Source organism: Loxodonta africana, chromosome 1 (genome assembly GCF_030014295.1).
Source record: "Loxodonta africana isolate mLoxAfr1 chromosome 1, mLoxAfr1.hap2, whole genome shotgun sequence".
NCBI lineage: Eukaryota > Metazoa > Chordata > Mammalia > Proboscidea > Elephantidae > Loxodonta > Loxodonta africana.
The window spans coordinates 237,946,701-237,968,752 of NC_087342.1; the positions used below are offsets into that span (position 1 = coordinate 237,946,701).

Below are 22,052 nucleotides of genomic sequence, written 5' to 3' on the forward strand. Positions count from 1 at the left end.
GGGTGCATTTAAATGATAGGGTCCCTCCCTTGGCTAACATTCTTCACAGACACACGTCTATGTGTTTTCTCTTACAGAGCTAGCACCTGGCACCTTGTAGGGCCTCAGCACACATTTGGGGGACAGAAAACTGTGTTGAAGTAAAACAACCCAGGTCACAGTGGGGTGCCCTCCCCTCTGAATCCACACTCAGGGTAGAATATAAAACGAACCTGTTGGTGAGAGACGTACTTACTCTTCCTTGAGGCCCTGGCCGCCCTGCCCTCTGGAAGGGGCCCTTCCCGGGATGGGGGCCACACTCCAGTTTCAGGAGTGGCCCGCATGCACTTATCCCTGCACTTGTCTTGATGTAAAGCAGGCAGGAAAGGCCCTCATGTAGACACTGGTCCCGAGGGCGGCTTTCGAGGTGTCTCTGCTCAGTAGCTGCACACCCCATGGAAACAGGGCGGCCTGGGGGTGAGTGCTGGTTGCCTAGTGACGCAGAGCCCCGCTTCATCACAAAGGTGAGTGTCATCACCACTGAGAGAGGTGGGGGCTCCACTGAGAAGAGGGGTCTGCTGCAGGCTGAACTATGTCCCCCCGAACATGTTCTGGGACCCTCAGCCTTACGCCTGTGGGTGTGAGCCTGCCTGGAAATGGGGTCTCTTTGTTATGTTAATGAACCATGTCAGAGCAGGGCGGGTCCCAAACCTAATCCCTTCTGAGAGATAAAAGGGCAGAATAGACACAGATGGGGGACGAACATGGAAACCCTGGTGGCGTAGTGGTTAAGAGCTTGGCAGCTAACCAAAAGGTCAGCAGTTTGAATGGACCAGCTGCTCCTTGGAACCCCTATGGGGCCGTTCTACTCTGTCTTATAAGGTTGCTATGAGTCGGAATCGACTCGATGGCAACAGTTTTGGTTTTTGGCTTTGGGAGGACAAGTGGGGAAGTCACCCGCCCTGTGAGGATCATCTACAAGCCAACAATGCAAGGAGCACACAAGCCTACTGACAAGAAAGGAATCAGGGGGGCTGAGACCCTGATTTGGGCTTTTAGCCTCTAAAACTGTGAGAAAATAAATCTCTATTTTTTTTAAACCAGTCACTTGCGGTATCTCTGTTATGACAGCGCTGGGTAAGAAGACAGGACCAAGGCTCGTCAGCATCTTCATCCCAGCTTCAGGCGGATTGTCGTCGTTCCAGGGCCCCCTTTGAGCTGCGGACTCTGAGGACGAGAGGTGGGCGGGGCAGGCGGGCGGGGGGCGCTCCCTACAGAAGCAGGCGTCTCCTCTTCCTGGGACCCCCTTTTGCTTTGTTGTTGCTGTTAGTTGCTGTCGAGTCGATTACCACTCATGGTGACCCTGTGTGCCAATCTGTTCCCATAAAGATCACAGCCAAGAAAACTGCCCCCAAAGGGTTTTCTTGGCTGTGATCTTTATGGGAACAGATTGCCAGGTCTTTCTTCTGAGAAGGCTCTGGGGGAGTTCAAACTGCTAACATTTTGGTTAGCAGTTGTCTTAGTTTTCTAGGGCTGCTATAACAGAAATACCCCAAGTGGGTGGTGTTAAGAAACAGAAATTTATTCTCTCACAGTTTAGGAGGCTAAAACCAAAAAAAAAAAAAAAAAAAACCAAACCCACTACTGTCAAGTTAATTCCAACTTATAAAGGCCCTATAGGACAGAGTGGAACTGCCCCATAGGGTTTCCATTGCTGTAATATTTACGGAAGCAGGCTGCCACATCTTTCTCCCGTGGAGCGGCTGGTGGGTTTGAACTGCTGACTTTTCAGTTAACAGCTGAGTGCTTAACCACTGTGCTACCAGGGCTCCTTCTTGGAGGCTAGAAGTTTGAAGTCAGGGCACCAGCTGTAGGAGAAGGCTCTCTCTGTTGGTGCTGGGGGAAGGTCCTCATCTCTTCTCGGCTTCTCTTTCTCGGCTCCTTGGTGATCTTCGTGTGGGATGGCGTCTGTCTTTCACCATCTCTGCTTCTTCTCTGTGCCTAATTCGCTTGCCTTATACCTCACAGGTGATTGGCTTAAGACATATCTTACACTTACAGGACTTCATTAACATAACAAAGAAAAGCCTATTCCAAATGGGATCACATGCACAAGTACCGGGGTTAGATTTTACAATACATATTTTGGGGGGACACAATTCAATCCATAAAAGCTGCCGAGTGCTTAATCATTGTGCCACCAGGGCTCCTCCGTTTGCTTTACCTTAATACCAGAAAACCAAACCTGTTGCCCCTGAGTCATTTCCGACTCATAGTGACTCTATAAGGACCGAGTAGAACTGCCCCATGAGGTTTCCAGGGAGCGGCTGGTGGACTCGAACCATCGTTTGGTTGGCAGATGAGCTCTTAACCACTGAGCCGCCAGGGCTCCTGCTTTTCCTTAAAGGGATCTAACTTCCCCAGGTGGCACAAATGGTTTAGACTTGGCTATTAAGCTAAAGGTTGACGGTTTGAACACACCCAGTGGTGCCTCGGAGGAGAGGCCTGGCAATCTGCTGCTGCAAAGATCACAGCCGAGAAAACCCAATGGAGCTCTGCTCTGTAACACGTGGAGTCACTGTGAGTTAGAGTCCACTCCACAAAAATGGGTTTTTTGTTTTTTTTTTTGGTTTAGTGGATTTGTAAATATTTTATGCCTGCATAAAAGCACTTGAGTTTCCAAAATGAATCTTCAGTGTGTTGTTTAAACCTGGTTTATCCCAGAGGCCCCAACGCCTCGATCAGACCCACCCTTCCAGCTAAGATCCACCCCTCCAGCCCCTGTGTTCTTGTCAAGGCTGGCAGGCCTGTCTCAGGCCCCACATGTGGCCCGTGACCACGCTAGTCAACTAGAACCTGTGGACTGCGTCCATCCCAGAGCCTCCTAGCAGAATCCTCTGCCCAGCTCATTTAGACTCCAGCATGCTGTTCCCTCGGCGGATTGATGTTTAATGTTTTATCCTCAACTGTTTAATTACAGGCAACATTATAACCCTTCCAGAACAATCATTTGCTTCATGGACTGAGTAAAAACTGCGCAACACAGCAGTTGAAGCTGTTGACTTGGTGAGATCCAGCAAGAAAGAAACAGTGAGGATTTTCTAATTAGCAAGCCCAAGATGGAAGGAACTCACAGTGGAACGTGGATGGCATTTGTCTTTCTGGGGTGACATGTGTGTTCCTTGTTAATCATTGTTGTCCTCCAGCCATATGTGCCGGTAAACTTTGTGAAAATGAAGTGTAATTAAGTTCTCCACTCTGACTGTCTCCTGGAGCGGGAAATGGAGGGCTGCTTTAGCAAGTATTTTGTTTTCGTTTGCAGTTGGAGATGGTAACGCAGGCACGGGGAAGGGTATCTGGGCCCAGACTATTGAGTATAGCGATTTATTCAACAGTTTTTAATTTTCCCTTTCAATTTGAGAAGTTCAGGTGAGACTGAGAGACTCCATGCTTACTCTCTGCTTAGGTATCTGGGCTAAGAAATGGGGGAACCAGCTACCGAGCTGAGGAGATAGCTAAGGGAACTGAAAATAAGGAAAACGCAGTGTGGGCTTAACCAGAAGCCAAACCCACTGCCAAAGAGTCAATTCTGACTCGTAGCGACCCTCTAGGGTGGGCTCATCAGGCGAAATGCCTGTGTTTCCACCAGCAGTACTATCAGCAAATACACTTCCCCAAACTTCTCTGTCTCCTTTTGAGTATTTCTCTGGATCTCATACCGGGCTCCATTCTCTGCTGGGCTTGAGTTCTCCATAGTCCTCAGATGTGGGAAGCTTTAACAATGGCTTAAGCCCCCCAGTGACTGACCACACAGGTTTTGGGCTTAGTGGGCAGAGCACACCAGCTACCAGGGCAGCACTGGTCTGAGGCCGTCTTGCCTCTCAGCCTCTGGCTGAGGCACACGCTCTTTGGGGCTCTCTAGATTCCGTTGTGTGGACTTAACCGATGTCCACCATTTTATAGTGTATGCTGTCCCCAGCTTCAAATATGAGTGCCCACTCAGTGCCAGAGCGTATACCTGCTCTGCGAGAATCAAGAGGGCGCTGGGTGCATTTTCATGCTTAAATCTTTAAGGTGAAGTGCAAGGAAACTCTCAACCAATATGCCAAATTTTAATTTTAACTCTTTTAACTCCTTTCCCCCAGGCCCTCTGATGGGAAGATAATTCCATCTACCAGACCAACGACTTCTTCATTGCAAATACCTTTTTTCACCAACATAGATGGTGACTACACACATCAGGAAACCCTGGTGGTTAAGAGCTATGGCTGCTAACCAAAAGGCCAGCAGCTCAAATCCACCAGGTGCTCCTTGGAAACCATGTGGGGCAGTTCTACTCTGTCCTTTAGGGTTGCTATGAGTCGGCATCGACTCGACAACAATGGTTTTTTTTTTTTTTTTTTTTAAATACACGTGGACCTTGCTGGACGGAACACACAGGAATCAAATCTACATCTGTGGGAAGAGACAATGGAAAAGCTCAGTATCATCAGTCAGAAAGAAGGCCAGGGGCCAACTGTGGAACAGACCATCAATTGCTCATATGCAAGTTCAGGTTGAAACTGAAGAAAATTAGAACATGTCCACGAGAGCCAAAGAAATATCACTGCTGATGGCAGGTGGACCCTGGCTGAAAGCAGAGACTACCGGCAAGATGTTTACCTGTGTTTTATTGACTATGCAAAGACATTTGACTGTGTGGATTACAACAAATCACGGGTAACATTGCGAAGAATGGGAATTCCAGAACACTCAATTGTGCTCATGAGGAACGTTTACACAGATCAAGAGGCAGTTGTTCGGACAGAACAAGAGGATACTGCGTGGTTTAAAGTCAGGAAAGATGTGCATCAGGGTTGTATCCTTGCGCCATTCAATCTACATGCTGAGCAAATACTCTGAGAATACATGAAGAAGAACAGGGCATCAAGATTGGAGGAAGGCTCATTAACAACCTGCAATATGCAGGTGATATAGCCTTGCTTGCTGAAAGTGAAGAGGACTTGAAGCACTTACTGATGAAGATCAAAGACTACAGCCTTCAGTATGGATCACACATGAACATAAAGAAAACAAAAATCCTCACAACTAGACTAATAAGCAACATCACAATAAACGGAGAAAAGATTGAAGTTGTCAAGGATTTCATTTTACTTAGATCCACAATCAACAGCCATGGAAACAGCAGTCAAGAAATCAAAAGACGCATTGTATTGGGCAAATCTGTTGCAAAGGACCTCTTTAAATGTGAAAAGCGAAGATGTCACTTGAGGACTAAGGTGTGCCTGACCTAAGCCATGGTATTTTCAATCACTTCATATACATGTGAAAGCTGGACAATGAATAAGGAAGACCAGAGAATTGATACCTTTGAATTATGGTCTTAGCGGAGTATACTGAATATACCATGGACTGCCAGAAGAACGAACAAACCTGTCTTGGAAGAAATACAGCCAGAATGCTCCTTGAAAGTAAGGACGGAAAGACAACGTCTCACATACTTTGGACATGTTATCAGGAGGGACCAGTCCCCAGAGAATGACATCATACTTGGTAAACTAGAGGGTTGTTGAAAAGGGTACGACCCTCAGCAAGATTAACTGACAACAGTGGCTACAACAATGGGCTCAGGCATAACAAGGACTGTGAGGATGGCACAGGGCCGGGCAGTGTTTCCTTCTGTTGTGCATAGGGTCGCTATGAGTCGGAGCCCACTCGACGGCACCTGACAACAAGGTCTACCTGCTACTCAACAAAACCGCTTAGACGTCTAGTAACATATAAAAATTAACATGTCCACAACCAAACTCTTGCATTTTTACCCCACAAATCTGCTCTTCTGTGATCCTTCCCGAATCTTGGCAGTTACTTCATTCTTCCAAGTCTTTGTGAAGCCAAACTTCTGGCGGTTTCTTTGGCCCTCTTTCTCTACACCACCAGCACCTCCCATATGTTGTTGTTGGGCGCCATTGAGTAGACTATAACTCATTGCGACCCTATGTGACAGAGTAGAGGTGCCCTATGGGGTTTTCTAGGCTGTAATCTTTACAGAAGCAGATAGCCAAGTCTTTTCTCCCACATTACTGCTGGGTAGTTTCAAACCACCAACCTTTCGATTAGCAGCTGAGTGCTTACCCACTGTGCTGCCAGGGCTAGAATATCCCAAATCTGACCCGTTCTCACCTCCTCCGCTGGCAGCACAGCCATCTCCACACCGTAACCAGAGTGGTCCTTTTAAAATGAAGTCATACCCTGTCAGTCCCCTGATCGAAGTCCTCCAGTGGTTGCCATATTGCTCAGAATAAAATTTAAAATCCTGGCCTAAGTCCTTATCTCCAGGACCCAGCATCATCTGGCCCTGGCTCATTTCTTTTGTTTTTTGTTTGTTTGTTTTTGCAACCATCACTATGATTTATTTCCAACCCCTTACCATCACCCTAAATAGAAACTCTGAACCCATGAAGCAATAAATCCCAGTTCCCTCCCTCCCCCCAGCCGTTCATAACCGCTGTTCTACTTTGCTCTCCATACTTTTACCTACTCTAGCTATTTCATGTAAGTGATGTATTCCATAGCATCATACGATATTTGCCCTTTCATCTGACTGACTTCACTCAGCATGCTGTTTTCAAGGTCCACCCATGTCATTGTGTACATCAGGACTTCATTTCTCTTTATGGCTGAGTAATATCCCATTGTATGGATACAGCACATTGTGATTACCGACTTAGCAGTGGAATTGTTTCCACCTTTTGGCGACTGTGAACAGTGCTGCTGTGAGCAGTGGTGTCTGTTTGAGTTCCCGCTTTCATGACTTTGGGGCACACGCTCAGGCCGGCTTCTTTCTGACCTCATCTCTGACCACTGTCTGACTCCACACTGCACTGCAGACACGCTGGGCCCCGGCTATCTCAGGCCATTGGTGCTTCCAGTTTATCTAACTGGGCTCTGTTCTGCTGGAGGGCTCATGGTTCTGTTCCTCTGTCTTTCAGGCCACTATTCATGTATCACCTGGTCAGAGAAGTCGCACACGTCCACCCTACATAAAACAGCAATTTTCCTCCATCAGGGCGTGATCACCTGCCTTGGCACCCTTAGCTACGTTATTGTTCTTCATGCCACTTACCACCAATAACTTATTACACATGATTTGTTTAGAATAAAACTCTGAGAGAGCAGACACTGCTCTTTTGTTCACTGCTGTATTGACCACGCCTGGAACAATGTTTGGCACGCAGCAAGGAGTTAGTAAATACGCGTTGAGAGAATGATCTGACACACTCTCATGTACTTATTAGGTCATTTCCGTGTGTGACAAGAACTGTTGAGGGCAAAATGACCCTGCTTGGGATCTGCTGGGGCTGAGGATGGAAGCTCAAGGAATTGGTAAAGACTAAGGAGTGGTTGCTGGGCAAGCAGAAGCCAAGATGGTCTCCTTGGGAACTGTGCTGTGCAACGGAGCCTGAGGGGAGCGGGGCTGGTGGAGGAGAGAGGAAGTGAGACAGGAGGGAGTGCTGGCCAAGGGCCACTGGAGCGGCACAGGAGTTCTTGCCAAAATCGGCATTGAAAGAGCTGCAGCTCTCAAATGCGAAATTTCCTACATTTGTCTTGCCGCAAGGAGGTTATGCTCTTCTCAGGATTTCGCTCATGGACTCGACGGTGCATGGGGTGTGTAAATTCTCACATTGGTACCCACTAGTGCAATCTCAGCTCTTGACTGGCTTCTTGGCCACATTTTCAAAGTCTCCATGGCTGTCGTTGGTGATCTTCAGGGCAGTGGCCGGAGACCAAGGAAGCAAGGCCTACACTGCGGAACTGGGAGGAAAGACGCCAGAAGAGGGAGGATAGCACCGAGTACATAAATAAGTTTCTTTTGAATTCCTGGATGAAGACTTCACCTTCCAAAGCATCCTGGCAGGAAAGCCTCTGAGGTTTTTCTTTGTTTTATTTTTATAAACAGAGTGGCTAAGGACTAAAGGTAAGGGAGCCTTGAGAGTCAGATTTATGCTCTCTCATAAAAGAGATAATGAATTGGCACTGAACCAAAGTGAACTGGGAACATCTACAAACATGGGCAGGGGAGGATATGAAACACCGGGCAGCGCTGGTGAGTGGGTAGACACCGCCCTGCCCACGCACAGCTGCTGAGGCTGTGGTGACCAGCCCTGTCCTCTGGGGGCACTGTGCAGCCTCCATTGTCGTCTCCTCTGGAAGCTGGAGGATTGGCCCAGCCCAGGGCATGTCCACCAGGGCAAAGGAGCCTGGCTGGCCCTATGAAAACTCCTGGAGGACCACACAGTGCCCCCACTGGAAACATGTTCTGAGTCTCCGGCCCCTCGAAGAGCACTGAAAGCCATTTGGAGGGAAGAACGGAGAGGTAAGGGTGAGGAACCCTACCAGACTCTCCTCCAGACTCAGATATTCTCTCAGCTGTGCCATTTGCCCACCTTCTCACCCCTGGGCTCTCTGGGGTGACAGACAAGTTTCCCGGTTACTACAGGGGACAGTTTTAAGTGCCAGAGTGCTCTGGAGCACTACAAGAGGGCACCTCACCCAGGCAGGGGAGCTGCCAGTGGGGCGGAGGGCCATTTTAATAAGGCCTCCCAGGATGAGTGAATTTTGAGGGTTAAATTAGTTATGCCCTCAAACAGGTGGGGGCAGGGGAAGGGGATTTTAATAAAGCAGCAGGAAGTACAAAGTCAGAGATGTAAGAGAAATTGTATTTTTGGGAAAATAAGGGATGTGGGGCAAAGAGACTAGACCGAGTTGTGAAGGGCACTATATGCCAGGGTTCCGTGTTTGGATTTTATCCTGAAGGAAACGGAGAGCCTTTGGTGGACTGTGGGGAAGGGACCGTTCCGTGTCATTCTCACGCTTTGGAAAGACTGTTGATTTGGTTATGAACCAATAGTGACCGTAGAGAAAGGAGAGATTTGGAAGATATTTGAAAAGTCGCACCCCGGGAGCTGGAGGCAGATTGGATGCCGGGTTGCAGAGCAGAGGACAGTGCTGGCCCCGGGCTCGGGCGGTGAGGGTCATGCTTCTGTGTGGCTGTTTGTATGAGGGCCACGGGAGGGTGCTACTGAAGGTGCAGAAGGAGAAAATGGTTGTTGTATGGGTGTCCTCGGGCTGCCCTAACAAAGTACTATAAACTAGGGGCTTACTGAAGCAGGAATTTGTGCACTCAACGTTCTGGAGCCTAGAAGTCAGAAGTCAGGGTGTCAGCAGGGCCATGATCTCTCCAAAGCCACTAGAGGAAGATCCTTCCAGTCTGTCTCAGCTTCCAGTGGCTCCAGCGTTCCTTGGCTTGTGGCAGCATCACTCCAGTCTCTGCCTCAGCCTTCACAGGGCCGTCTCCCCGTGTGTCTGTCTGTGTCTTCTTATAAAGACACCAGACAGATTGGATTAGGAGCCACCCTGCTCCAGCATGGCTCCATGTTAACTGGTAACGTCTTCAAAGACCTGTTTCAAATAAGGTCACATTCTGAGGTTCTGGGGACTAGGATTTCAATTTTTTTTTTCTGGGGGGGCACAATTCAACCCATAACAGTTGTCCAGCAGGATTGTGAGTGAGAAATGGGACCAGAGTGCCTGAGGAATGACTGAGTGGGACATCAGAATGTAGGGGTGTCTGGAAGTGGCACAGGCGGAAGCGAATTGCCCCCACCTGGTGCCTTGACATGGTAATCGGTGTCCCCCACTGAGGGAGGAGTTGGCCGGAAGCTGAGGAAGGGCCAGGTTTGCCAGGGTGGGATCCACGCAGCTACAGCTGCTCAGCTTGAGGGCCTGGCCGAGGCTGGAGGCCGGGATTTACTAAGATACCAACTGCTAAGTTGTCTGAGTTTGTCCCAGAGGTCTGGGCAGCCTAGATATGGCAGCTAGGATGGTGATTTATTCAGGATTGGAGTTTTGCTAGTTGTCTGGATGTTAGAGAAGTTGTTTTTCAAATGTTGTCTCATGGTGTCCAACGGGCAATGGGATCCTGTGATGTCACAGCCCTGAACCGCAGTAATAATATTAATTCTAATAGTGAAAGATCTTTAATCCTAGAAATTCTTTTTTTTATTCTCAGTTTTTTTTTTTTTTATACAAAAGGATAAATATTATATGTTCCCGATTATATGAAATATCTAGGAGAGGCAAATGGAGGGAGACAGAAGTTTATTCATGGTTAGCAGGGTGGGGGGCAGGGAGGAGAGGAGCCGTTGCTTAAGCAACACAGAGTGTCCGTTTGAGGGATGACGACCTTTTGGGGGATGACGACCTTTTGGGGGATGACAACCTTTTGGAGGATGACAACCTTTTGGGGGTGACAACCTTTTGGGGGATGACAACCTTTTGGGGGTGACGACCTTTTGGGGGATGATAGCCTTTTGGGGGACGACAGCCTTTTGGGGGATGACAACCTTTTGGGGGATGACAACCTTTTGGGGGATGACAACCTTTTGGGGGATGACAATCTTTTGGGGGTGACAACCTTTTGGGGGACGACAACCTTCTGAAACGGATAGTGGTGACAGCTGCATAACATGGTGAATGGAATTAATGTCACTGAATTGTGCTCCTAAAAACGGAGAAAATGGCAAAAAAAAATTTAATATTTATTGTTATATAAAACCCGTTGCCATTGAGCTGATTCTCATAGCGACCCTATGGGACAGAGCAAAACTGCCCCACGGGGTTTCAGGGCTGTAATCTTTACAGAAGCAGACTGCTGCATCTTTCTCCCATAGAATGGCTGGTGGGTTTGAACCGCCGGCCTTTCAGTTAGCAGCTATGCACTCTAACCATTGGCCACCAGGCTTTCTCTCTCTCTCTCTCTCTATATAACCACAATAATTTTTTAAAGTTCTCAACTCTTTACAATGTACTTTATATGGAGCACCTATATGAGCACGCTGTTGCAAGAACAAGAGAAATAGGATTTAAAACAATGACACATTAGGCTCCCACATTGGCTACACTTTCAGACACTTGGGGAGTTTTCAAGCATTGCTGGTGCCCAGGCTCCCCAGACTGGCTGACTTGGCATGGGCTCTGGGTGTCTGAGGCGCTGAGAGTCTGGGGGTTAGAGGTCAGAAAAAGAGAAACCCTAAAGTGCAGAGGGAGTCTCTGGATGGGACAGACAGTTAACATACTTGGCTGCTAACGAAAAGGAGGTTCAAGTCCACCCAAAGGCACTTTGGAAGATAGGTCTGGAGATCTACTTCCAAAATGTCACAACCTTGAAAACCCTATGGAGTGTATTTCTACTCTGACACATGAGGGGTCGCCATGAGTTGGGGGTCGACTCGACGGCAACTGGTTTGGTTTTATGACCTGATGGGAGCAATGCTCAGGACTGGAGGAGTACTAGGCTGGGTGGAGGCTAGGGGCCAGTAGAGGACTGTCCACAGCCAAGGAGAAATGAGAAGGACAAATCACACAGGACTAGAGGGAGCCTGAGGGAAAGGGAGTGAACGGGAGAGGAAAGAGTGGATGAAAGCATCTTGGGGTGAAAGGAGAAAAGAGGAACAAAAATCAGGGAGGCCTGATTGAGAGGCACCAGAGGATGTGAGCATGAGAAGTGAAGAAGGGCCCAAAGGGTGGCAGTGTCCTCAGGACCAGCACCACAGGGCTGTTAAAGAAGATGAGGGATGACAAAGGATAGCTGTCATGATGAATGTGGGTTTTGACTGTAAGGATGGACATGTAACATCTAACAGTCTCTAGGTCCAATTTTATCATGTAAATAGGTTACATAAAATATCCTAGCTGAAATTATTCTGGAAGACCTTTGTCAGGGATTAAATTATGTCCCCCCCAAAAAAGTGTGTGTCAATTTGGCTGGGCCATGATTGCCGGTATTGTGTGATTTTCCTGTATGTTGTAAATCTTGCCTCTACGGTGTTAATGAGGTAGAATGGGCGCCAGTTGTGTTAGTGAGGCAGGACTCAATCTACAAAATTGAATTGTGTCTTGAGGCAATCTCTTTTGAGATATAAGAGAGAGACGTGAACAGAGAGACAGGGGGACCTCGTACCACCAAGAAGGCAGTACCAGAAGCAGAGCACGTCCTTTGGAGCTGGGATCCAAAGCTCCTAGTCTGAGGGAAGACTGATGAGAAGGCCGACAGAAAGCGCCTTCCCCTGGAGCTGACGGCCTGAGTTTGGACTTCTAGCCTACTAGACTGTGAGAGAATAAATTTCTCTCTGTTAAGGCCATCTACTTGGTATTTCTGTTACAGCAGCCCTAGATGACTAAGAACAACCTCCAACAACCCAATTTCCACCTTGGAGTCAGCTCCACCCCATGGCAACCCCGTGTGTGTCAGAGCAGAGCTGGGCTCCATAGGGGTTTCAGTGGCTGATTTTTCAGAAAGATCACCAGGCCTTTCTTCGGAGTACCTTTGGGTGGACTTGAACCTCCAACCTTTCAGTTAGCAGCCAAGCACGTTCACTGTTTGCACCATCCAATGATCTACAACCTTCTAAATCACTTCTTTGATGAAATCATTTCGTGTGTGTGATCCAGATGAGGACTTAGAATAAAAGTATTTGAACAGAAAGTGAGCCCATAATATAATTGCATTTATTTAGAAACTCATAATCTATAAATTTCAAGAGGCATAAATGCTAGTCCCAGCTACGTCACCTGCTGACTTTGTGAGGTAAAGTTAATTCACTTTGGTGGACATCAGTTTATTCATCTGTAGAATTATGGTGTTAGACTATATTATTTTAAGCAGTATTTCACTTCTTAAAAAAACAAAAATAACAACAACAAAAACAAGTATAACTGTACAATTTTAAGCAAGTTCTAACTGGCTGATTGTACCCTGAGTTTCTTTCTCTTGTAAAAGCTTGCGTCTGAAATTAAACTAACTGGTACCTGCATGTGTACCTTTGATCTCTACGGACAAGACAGTGGACAGATAATTTGTTATAATAGAAAAAAGTATCACATGGACAGTGAAATTACATAAGGCCTTCAGAATGGCAAAATATTGCTGAATAGTTGTGGAGAATCACCTGTATTCTCTGAGGCATCTTCAAATAAAACGCTTGTGCCGATATTTTCTTAGTTCACCTGCCACAACAGTTGTTGCCATCACATTTTTGTTTGCATTTCTTCTTCTTCCTGTGCTTGGTTTGTCTGCTCTTTAGCAAGTGGCTTGATCTGGGTCTTGGCCTCTAGACGCTCAACAGTTCCATAAGCCACCATAGTCACAATCAGGATTCCTAGCAGGATGTAGAGTTTGGTGTAGACACATAAATATGTGCTATATCCAAATGCAATGACGAACCCCAGCGCCTCCCACAGGCGGTAATTTGCAAAGGCAGCCTCCTTATTCTTCTCAAACAGAGTGCCATAAAGAGCTGCAAATGAGACACAGGAGTGAAAATGCTGAAAACAAACCTCAGACGTGAGCCTTTTAACTATTGCTGAAAATAGCATTGCTTTCCCACAGCCCTGTTTCCTTAACCAAATCGGGACCTTCTCTTTTTAAAAAAACAGAATTATCTCATGATGTGGAATATATCATGTCAGGTCAGTCCCGAGCAATGAAGAGCCAACATATGTATAATAAACACCGAACTAAATGAGACGAAGGAGCACTTGGGTGCTAACTGAGAGGTCCGCAGTTGGAACCTACCAGTCTGCTTCCGTGAAGATTTACAGCCCTGGAAACCCTATGGGGCAATTCCGCTCTGTCTTATAGGGTTGCTGTGAGTCCAAATTGACTTGACAGCAATGGATTTGGTTTTTAATATGATATGTTAGCTCTTGAAGGCATCTAGGCTGAGACCCTCACTCTAGATAAGAAAAGAGAAGCTTAGAGATGGAACTGGCCTAGGATGAGGCATGGCTGTTCGTCAGAGTTCAAAAATAAAGACAGACAAAATTCACAATTATATTGGGGAAAGGCATGAGTTCTTCACTTAGAGAATGCCTTCAGAAACGTGCACACTAGCTGGGAGAGAGGGGACCTCAATCTCTGGATTTTCAGATGGCCACAGCAGAGTTCATGCAATTACTGTTGTGTGGAACTTTCATTCCTATCCTGGATAGTTGAAGAGAGAAAGAGTGTGATGGATTGAATTGTGTTCTCCAAAAAGTTATGTGGAAGTTATGGGGTCCCTATGAGTGGGAAATCAACTTGACAGCACCTAATAGCAACAACAATAACTCCTGTACCTATAAATATGATGGTATTTGGAAATAGGGGCTTTCTTTTCTTACGTTAATGAGTCATACTTGAGTACGGTGGGTGCAAAACCTAATCATTTCTGAGTGGTGTCTTATAAAAAGAGCAGCAGAGACACACAGACACACATGGGGGAAGAAGAGTCTACAAGCCCAGGAGTGGCAATGATCGCCAGCAGTCACCAGAAACTAGGAGAGAGGCCCATAGAAGGAATCCACGTGCTGGACACCCTGATCTGGATGGCCTTTTAGCCTCCAGAACTGTTCTTTACAGCCACCCACTTTTATTTTTTTGTTACAGCAGCACTAGGAAACTAAGACAATGAGTTTAGCCAAACAACGCTCCAATGTCAAAAGTACCCCCACCCATGACCTGGATGAAAAGTGTTAAACTGACATTAAAGGACTAGGATCAGTCTTGGAGGAAGTACAGCCAGAATGCTCCTTAGAAGCCAAGACGGCAAGAACTTCGTCTTGCTCATGGATGTGTCATCAGGAAAGACCAACTGCTAGAAGAGGACATCGTGGTTGGTAAGGTGGAGGGTCAGTGAAAGAGAGGGAAAGTGTCCATGAGATGGATTGACACAACAGCCTCAGACGTGCCAGCAATCATGAAGATGGCACAGGGCAAGGCAACGTTTCGGTCTCTTATATGTAAGGTTGACATGAGTCAGGACCAACTTGATGGCAACTAACAAGAAGGAGCCCTGGTGGCACAATGGTTAAACACTCAGGTGCTAACTGAAAGGTTGGCGGTTCAAACCCGCCTAGTGGTTCTGTGGGAGAAAGACTTTGCAATCTGCTCCCATAAAGATTACTGCCTAGAAAACCGTCGTTTTCTAGGGGCAGTTCTACTCTGTCACATGGGGTTGTTATGAGTTGAAAATCAACATGATGGCACACAACGACAACAAAGGACTAGTATTGAAGAACCCGCAGGTGATTTCCTGAAGGTTTGGGAGAAAAATGACCTAATCTGGTAAACGCTTCCAGATGAGAGTATATTACTTGTTGTTTGCAGCATAGTGAATTTGTCGATATAACTAGATGGGACTCCATGTCTCCCAGGCGTGAGTGAGACAGCCACTGTGTCTGTGAAGGGGTAGCAGTCATGATGACGGACACGTGCAGTAAAGGCATTGGTTCCTGAGGACCATCGCAGCATCGCAGTGACTTCCAGGCCTCCAATGAGTCCTCCTGGTGCACCACCTTCCCGAGCTGCCCGCTCTGCCCTGCCTCAACTCAGCTGGTGGGCCTACCTTCTTTACCAGGAGACCCTCACCTTCCTAAACCACCACCTCAAGCTGTACATCTTCCACCATGGCCAGAAAGGGCACCCACCTGTGCAATGGGCCCACCTTGTCTCCATGGTTAGAGCCCCTCTCATGCCCCTTCCACCTTGTTGTGTTATTGTTAGGTGCCATCGAGTCAATTCAATTCATAGTGACCCTGTATACAACAGAAGGAAATACCGCCTGGCCGTGCGCCATCCTCATGATCGTTGTTATGCCTCAGCCCATTGTTGCAGCCACTGTGTCATTCCATCTCATTGAGGGTCTTCCTTTCCCCTTACGCTCCTGTTGCCACCTTCCCTTCAGCCTCGAAGCAATGCACACTCGAGTCTCCCCACTGGTCACACGAGCTAGCAGATCATCCTCGCGGTCCCTCTCACCCCCACTTACACTTGGCTACCTACAATCTTATCCGTGCAATCCACCCTTCACACACTGACTCAGGACCTGCTATACAGTAATCACAGAACCAGGCACTACAAACACGAAGACAGGCAGGTTTCTACTCCCAAGGAGCTCACGGCCTACTGATTAGATGTGGACTCCTGGCTGTTTAGATTCGCTCTCAGATCTGACCTGTCCGTTCCACCTGCTAGGAGAACGGACAGGTCTGGCTTTCACCATCTCTAGGAAACCCTATGGGGTGGTTCTACTCTGTCCTATAGGGTTGTCATGTCTCAGAATTGACTCGACAGCACCCAACAACAGTCTTACTTGTGGGGTCCTTGGGTGGCGCAAACAGTTAATGCACTCAGCTGCTAACTGAAAGGTTGGAGGTTCAAGTCCACCCAGAGGTGCCTTGGAAGAAAGGCCTGGTGATCTACTTCTGAAAAGTCAGCCACCGAAAACCCCACGGAGCACAGTTCTATGCTGACACACGCTGGCACGCCATGACCTGGAGCTGGCTCAACAGCCACTGGTGGTTAGCCTTATTTTACTCCAGAATAAACCTCCCTGTCTGCCGAATAATTTTCTAATTTTCTAAAATGCAAATACAGGCATGTCACCCCCGAGTTCGAGACTCTTCCGTAGCTCCACCTTGGTCTGGGAGTAGAGCGTGGTGCAGGCCCCCCACCCCCACCTGGCCCTGCTCCTACCCTACATCCCGCACTCTGGCTGTACTCACACACTCTTCAGCGCCGGCCGCATTCGCCTGTGGTGGCCCAGAGGAGGTGCCCCACCTGCGCTCCTGGTGGCCCCTTCCCCGTGATGCTGAATCCCAGCACCCGTCCACCCAGCCAAGGGCTCTCGGGTTGCTGACCCTTCACCCTCACAGCTCTGAAGAATCCTCTTTCACGCCTTCCTGCCCCCCCGACACTCTCCCTACGCCTGTCTTCCACTAGACTGTGGACTCCCAGAACTGTGATCCCCGTGCTCATCATGGTGTCAGGTCAGCAAAAGATATCTGCCGAGGGTGAATGGATGGCTGGACGGATGGACAGACGGACAACGTAGCAACGTGAGTAGGGCACAGAGGGAAAGACCCCATCGTCGACCTGCAGGGTCACCGAGTGCAGTCAGAGACAGGGGCTTTTAAGGGGAAGGTGACCCCAGAAAATGCAGGAGCAGACCAGGGCGGGGCGAGCCGTCCTTCTTCTTCCCCTTCAGCAAGGCAGATCAGCTGCTGTGCTTGGTGCAGCCCCAAACCAAACAGAAAAACAAAACAAGCAGTCATGGCGACCCTGAGTGTCAGAGTAGAACTGTGCTCCACGGGGTTTTATTGGCTGATTTTTCAGAAGTAGATCCCCAGGCCTTTCTTCTGAGGCACCTCTGGGTGGGTTCGAATCTCCAGCCTTTCGGTTAGTAGCCAAGCATGTCACCATTTCACAGGTCCAACCAGAGATGCATGATTGCAGGGGACTGAAAGAATGAGCGAATGGAACGTCTCAGGTGGCCTCTGGGATGGGGCCAAGGGAACACGCAGCCACTGCCCCCGCCCTATAGACCAGCCTGTCTCCAGGCAGGCCACTGTAAGTGAAGGGGCTGAGGCAGAGCCTGGCCCAGCACTGAGGCTGGACATGCCTTCCCACAACTTCAGGGGGTGGGGGGCACGTGGGGAGGAGAGCCCACACCACAAATTCCATGGGGTCAGTCTTTCCTTGACTTTTCTTCTGCTCCTTTTACTTTGCTTCTTTCCTTCTACCCCAGATTTCAAGGGGAGCAGAAAGGGTACCCGTGGAAAAGGCCCAGCAGGATGTTGACAGGTTGGGTTGCTCTCTTTCGTTTCTGCTCCTTTGCGCTGTGCCAGCCATCAGAGCAGGTGTCACCGTCCAGGCCTTTGAGTGGAGGCCAGGGTACCAGAGACCAGGATGGAGGCACCTTGGAGGACAATGTACTGAAGTCTGCAAGGCTCGATTTATAACCCAAACTTCAACCTCCCTCATTCTATAGCAATGGGAGACTCACACAGTGGAAATGATTTCCACCCTCAGGCAAAAGCTCAATAAATCTCAGGGCTGAAGTGTGTCAGAGACTGGTGGTCTGGCAGGCTGGGCATTCCCTGGGTAGGAAGCCCCTTGGAAATCAATGCAGGAGAGATTCTACCTGCTCAGCACCTGCAGGGGCCAGCCTCCTCGGGAACAGTCACCTGCAACCCACGACTAGGGTGAAACTGGGGGAGTTGGGGCTGGCAAAGTGAACTCTGTTCTCTTGCCTGTGAGGGTGTGTTTGGTTTCTCCCCTGGCTTTTCTCTCTGAGGTGGCTCGCCAGCCGGTTACCCAGGAACACTCTTATCAGGCAGTCAACGGATCAGAGACTGGGAAAAAACCAACACTGACGGCAGTTTGGGTGCAGGCCAAGCGCACGTGATTTCAAAACAGCCTCAGTCCCGGTAGCGTGGATTTCCTCCAAAACAATTCTACAGATTGTAAACTCTGTGAGATACCTGGGACAGAAACTGTTTCTTTATAATTTTTTAAAATACTCTCGTGCCTAGCACAGTGTGAGGTACGTGATAAAACAAGTCCTCTACTGAAATTTTGACTTCCCTAATCACTGGGCAGATCTCTGGTGGTGCAGTGGTTAAAGCGCTCGGCTGCCAACCAAACCGTCGGCAGTTGGAACCCATCAGCTGCTCCACAGGAGAAAGATGTGGCAGTCTGTCTCCGTAAAGATTACAGCCTTGGAAACCCTATGGGCAGTTCTACTCTGTCCTATAGGGTCACTATGAGTAGGAATCAACTACACAGCTGTGGGTTTGGTTTGTTTTTTTGAATCATTGGGCAAGTGCAAATCAAAACTACAATGAGTTACCACTTCACACCCACTAGAATGGCTATAATAATTAAAAAAAAAGGACAATAGTAAGCGTTGGCAAGGGTGTGGAAGAATTGGAACCCTTAAACATTGCTGGTGGGAATGTAAAATGGCGCAGCCTTTGTGGAGAAGTTTGGCAGCCCCTCAAAAAGTTAAACATAGAACTACCAGCAATGCCACGTCTGTGTACATATCAAAAGGAACTGAAAACAAGAACACAAAAAGTGAACACCAATGTTCACTGCAGCTCTATTCACAATAGCCAAATGGTGGAAAGAGCCTAAATGTCCAGCAACAGATGCATGGATAGACCAACTGTAGAGTACATACACTGGAATATTATTTAACCACAAAAAGGAATGAAGTTCTGATACATGCTAAGATCTGGGTGAACCTTGAAAACATATTGAGTGAAAGAAGCCAGTCACTAAAGGACACATACATAAAACATATAGAATAGGTAAACGCACAGACAGAAAGGCCAGAGGTCACCAGGAGTCCCTGGGTGGCACAAATTGTTACACACTCGACTACTAGCCTAAAGGTTGGTGGTTTGAACACACCCAGAGGTGCCTCAGAAGACAGGCCTGGTGCTCTGCTTCTGAAAGGTCACAGCCTTGAAAACCCTACAGAGCAGTTCTACTGTGCACACGTCCTGAGTCGGAATCAACTTGACGGCAGCCGACAACAGGCTGGAGAGAGAGAGAAGGAGAGTCATCGCTTAAGGAGTGTGGGCTTTCTGTTCAGGGTGATGAAAAAGCTTTGGAAATGTGGTGGTGATGGCTGTATGTGTCGAAAGTGTAAGTAATGCCACTGAGCTGTACACTTAGAAACTGTCAAAATGGCAAATTTTAGCTTACAAATATTTTACCACAATAAAAAATCATATCACGCACACACGCACACAGATACCTACCCTTGCTTAGAAGGCGTGGGGGTGGGTTGACCAGGAGAAGGCAGCGGAGGAACGAGAGGGCAGATTCGGGCACCGCTCCGGCTGGCCCACCCCGGCCCTGGAGCGAGGTACAAAGCAGCTTGTACTTGGGTAGAGACAGGCTCTATTGGACCCTCATCCTTTTTCTTGACCTAAGCTAGGCAGGCCACACAGAAGCAAACAAAACCCAGAGGGCCCGTTGGCCCCCTAGAGCCCAGCACTGGGTGATATAAGTGGTTAAGTGCTCAGCTTCTAACCAAAAGGTTGGAGATTCGAGTGCACCGGAGGCACCTCAGAAGACAGGCCTGGTGACATACGCCTGAAAAATCAGCCACTGAAAACCCTGTGGAGCACAGTTCTCTGACACACGTGGGGTCGCCATGAGTCACAGTCAACATGACAACAGCGGGTAATAATATTAGAGCCCATTGCTAAGCTACAAGGAGCCCTGTTGGTGCTTGGCTGCTAACCGAAAGATCAAGGGCTCAGACCCACCCAGCAGCTCCGAGGGAAAAAGGCCTGGCGATCTGCTTCTGTGAAGATTGCAGCCCAGGAAGCCCAAGGGGCAGGCCCACTCTGCACATGGGATCACTGTGTGTCAGAGTCCACTCGACAGCACACAACAACAGCAGCACTAAGCGGCAGCCTCCCGTCCCTCTCCTGGGGCCCCAGCCAGGGCCTTCCGGTGACATGATGGTCCATCACTTCTAGCTTACCATCCCACACCCAGACAGGCAGAACCTGCCCAGAGCGGGGACACAGCACCTATCTCCCACTCTGCCCCAGGTGTGGCCTGGCGTCTCCCTTACCCACCTCTCATGGCCTGCTCCCGCAGTGGGAGACGGGCCTTCCCAACAGTGCTCACAGGAAGGGGGGAGGTTCCAGGCCAACAAGAAGGTTCTGGAAACTCCCGGGAAGTCAACATCAGGAGCAGCTTCTAGGCTTTTGGTTACCTCAACTGCCCGCCCTCCGTGGGAGTGTGTCTGGAGGCATGAGGTCACAGGCAGGTGGGGGAAAACAGCGATGTCATCGAGAGAGGGGTTAAGTCCCAGGAGGAAAACTGCCCAGCGAAACTCAGGGTACAAAAGGCACCCTCTTCCCATGAGCAAGCCTCCTCCTGCCCCGAACAGCCACATAAGCGGGTTCCAAAAACAGGCGTTTATTCACAAGTCTGAGAGAGGGCTGTCTTATCTCCCCATCCAGAGCGTGTTGTTGTGCTTGTCTGAGAAGTTTTAAACAACTTTCTCTGTATTTAAAGGGAGAGATGAAGAGCAGATATCTTTGTGTTTATTTAATTGGCTTTTTGTGAAGTTACTCATAACGTTTCAGCTGCTGCCACGGACCAACAAGTACAGCCCCTAATTATTTTTCTAATTCTAAAGTAGCAGTGGGCGGCTCCCCTTAGAATCACAGATATGCCCTTTAAGCAGAGTATGTAATCTGGGAAACAAGGGCCTCTTTGGGACTCTGAGAAGATAGCCTTTGTGTGTGAAATTCTGCAAAGGAAAAGTTCAAAGAGAACCAAACAACAAAACCCTCAGAAGTTTAGTCAGCTTCTGAGATTATTCTAAAGACTCCGTATCTTTCTTTTGAGAACGACCTTAAAATTGAATCCAAACACAAGGTTCTAGGGAAGGACGTTTGAGTTGAGAGGCCGTGGCTAGAAGTGGTAGATTACTTCATTTTCTAAGGCAAAAGGGTTCTACTGCACCCTTAGCAGGTTGCAGTAACAGGAAAGATGCAGCCCAATTTCATGAATATTCCAACAACATGGGCCACTAACCAAAAATTGGACCTTAGAGCCTACCCAGGGGCACCTCGGAAGAAAGGCCTGGCAATCCACTTCTGAAAAATCGGCTACTTAAGATCCTACGGAGCACAGTTCTCCTCTGACACACGTGGGTCACCATGAGTAGGGGTCGACTCAATGGCAACTGGTTTTTTTTTTATGGGCAAAGAATTTTAAGTAGTTTTTTGGTCTATAGGCTGGTACTTTTCAGAGATTTCAAGATGAAATTTAGATTGCAAATGATTATAAATCCCTGTGCCCCTCAGCTAAGGAAACCCACTCCCTCTCTCTCTCAGTCCAGTGCTGGTCACCTCGAGTCTAGATCAGCTTCTTATGTAGCCATGTGCTTCTAAACACGTGAGGTTATTTCATAAATTTAGCCTTTCTGGGCCTTAATTGTCTTAGATGCCAGACAAGGAATTTGAAATTCTCGAGTCTGATTGCAAAGTTTGACCACCAATGAGGAGACACTTGATGGGGAAGAGAGGACTAGAACACCCGTCATCTCAGGCCCCTGCGTTCAGAATAACTTGCTGCATCAGGGATGTAGGAAGAGCTCTCGGCATGTGAGGGCTTGAGAGCCAGAAGTTAGCTGGAAAGTAGGCAGTGCCTCTGG

General features: G+C 48.3%; 1 protein-coding gene across 2 annotated transcripts in view; it reads right to left on the reverse strand.

The window, feature by feature from the left end:
- Nucleotides 1-13,068: 13,068 nt before the first annotated feature.
- The window catches only part of UNC93A (unc-93 homolog A), a 38,964-nt gene continuing 29,980 nt past the window's right edge, over nucleotides 13,069-22,052 (reverse strand). For both annotated transcript variants that reach the window (XM_003419213.2, XM_003419214.2), the window contains one exon: nucleotides 13,069-13,337. In XM_003419213.2, the coding sequence (XP_003419261.2) occupies nucleotides 13,069-13,337 (269 nt within the window). The remainder of the gene's footprint in view (nucleotides 13,338-22,052) is intronic.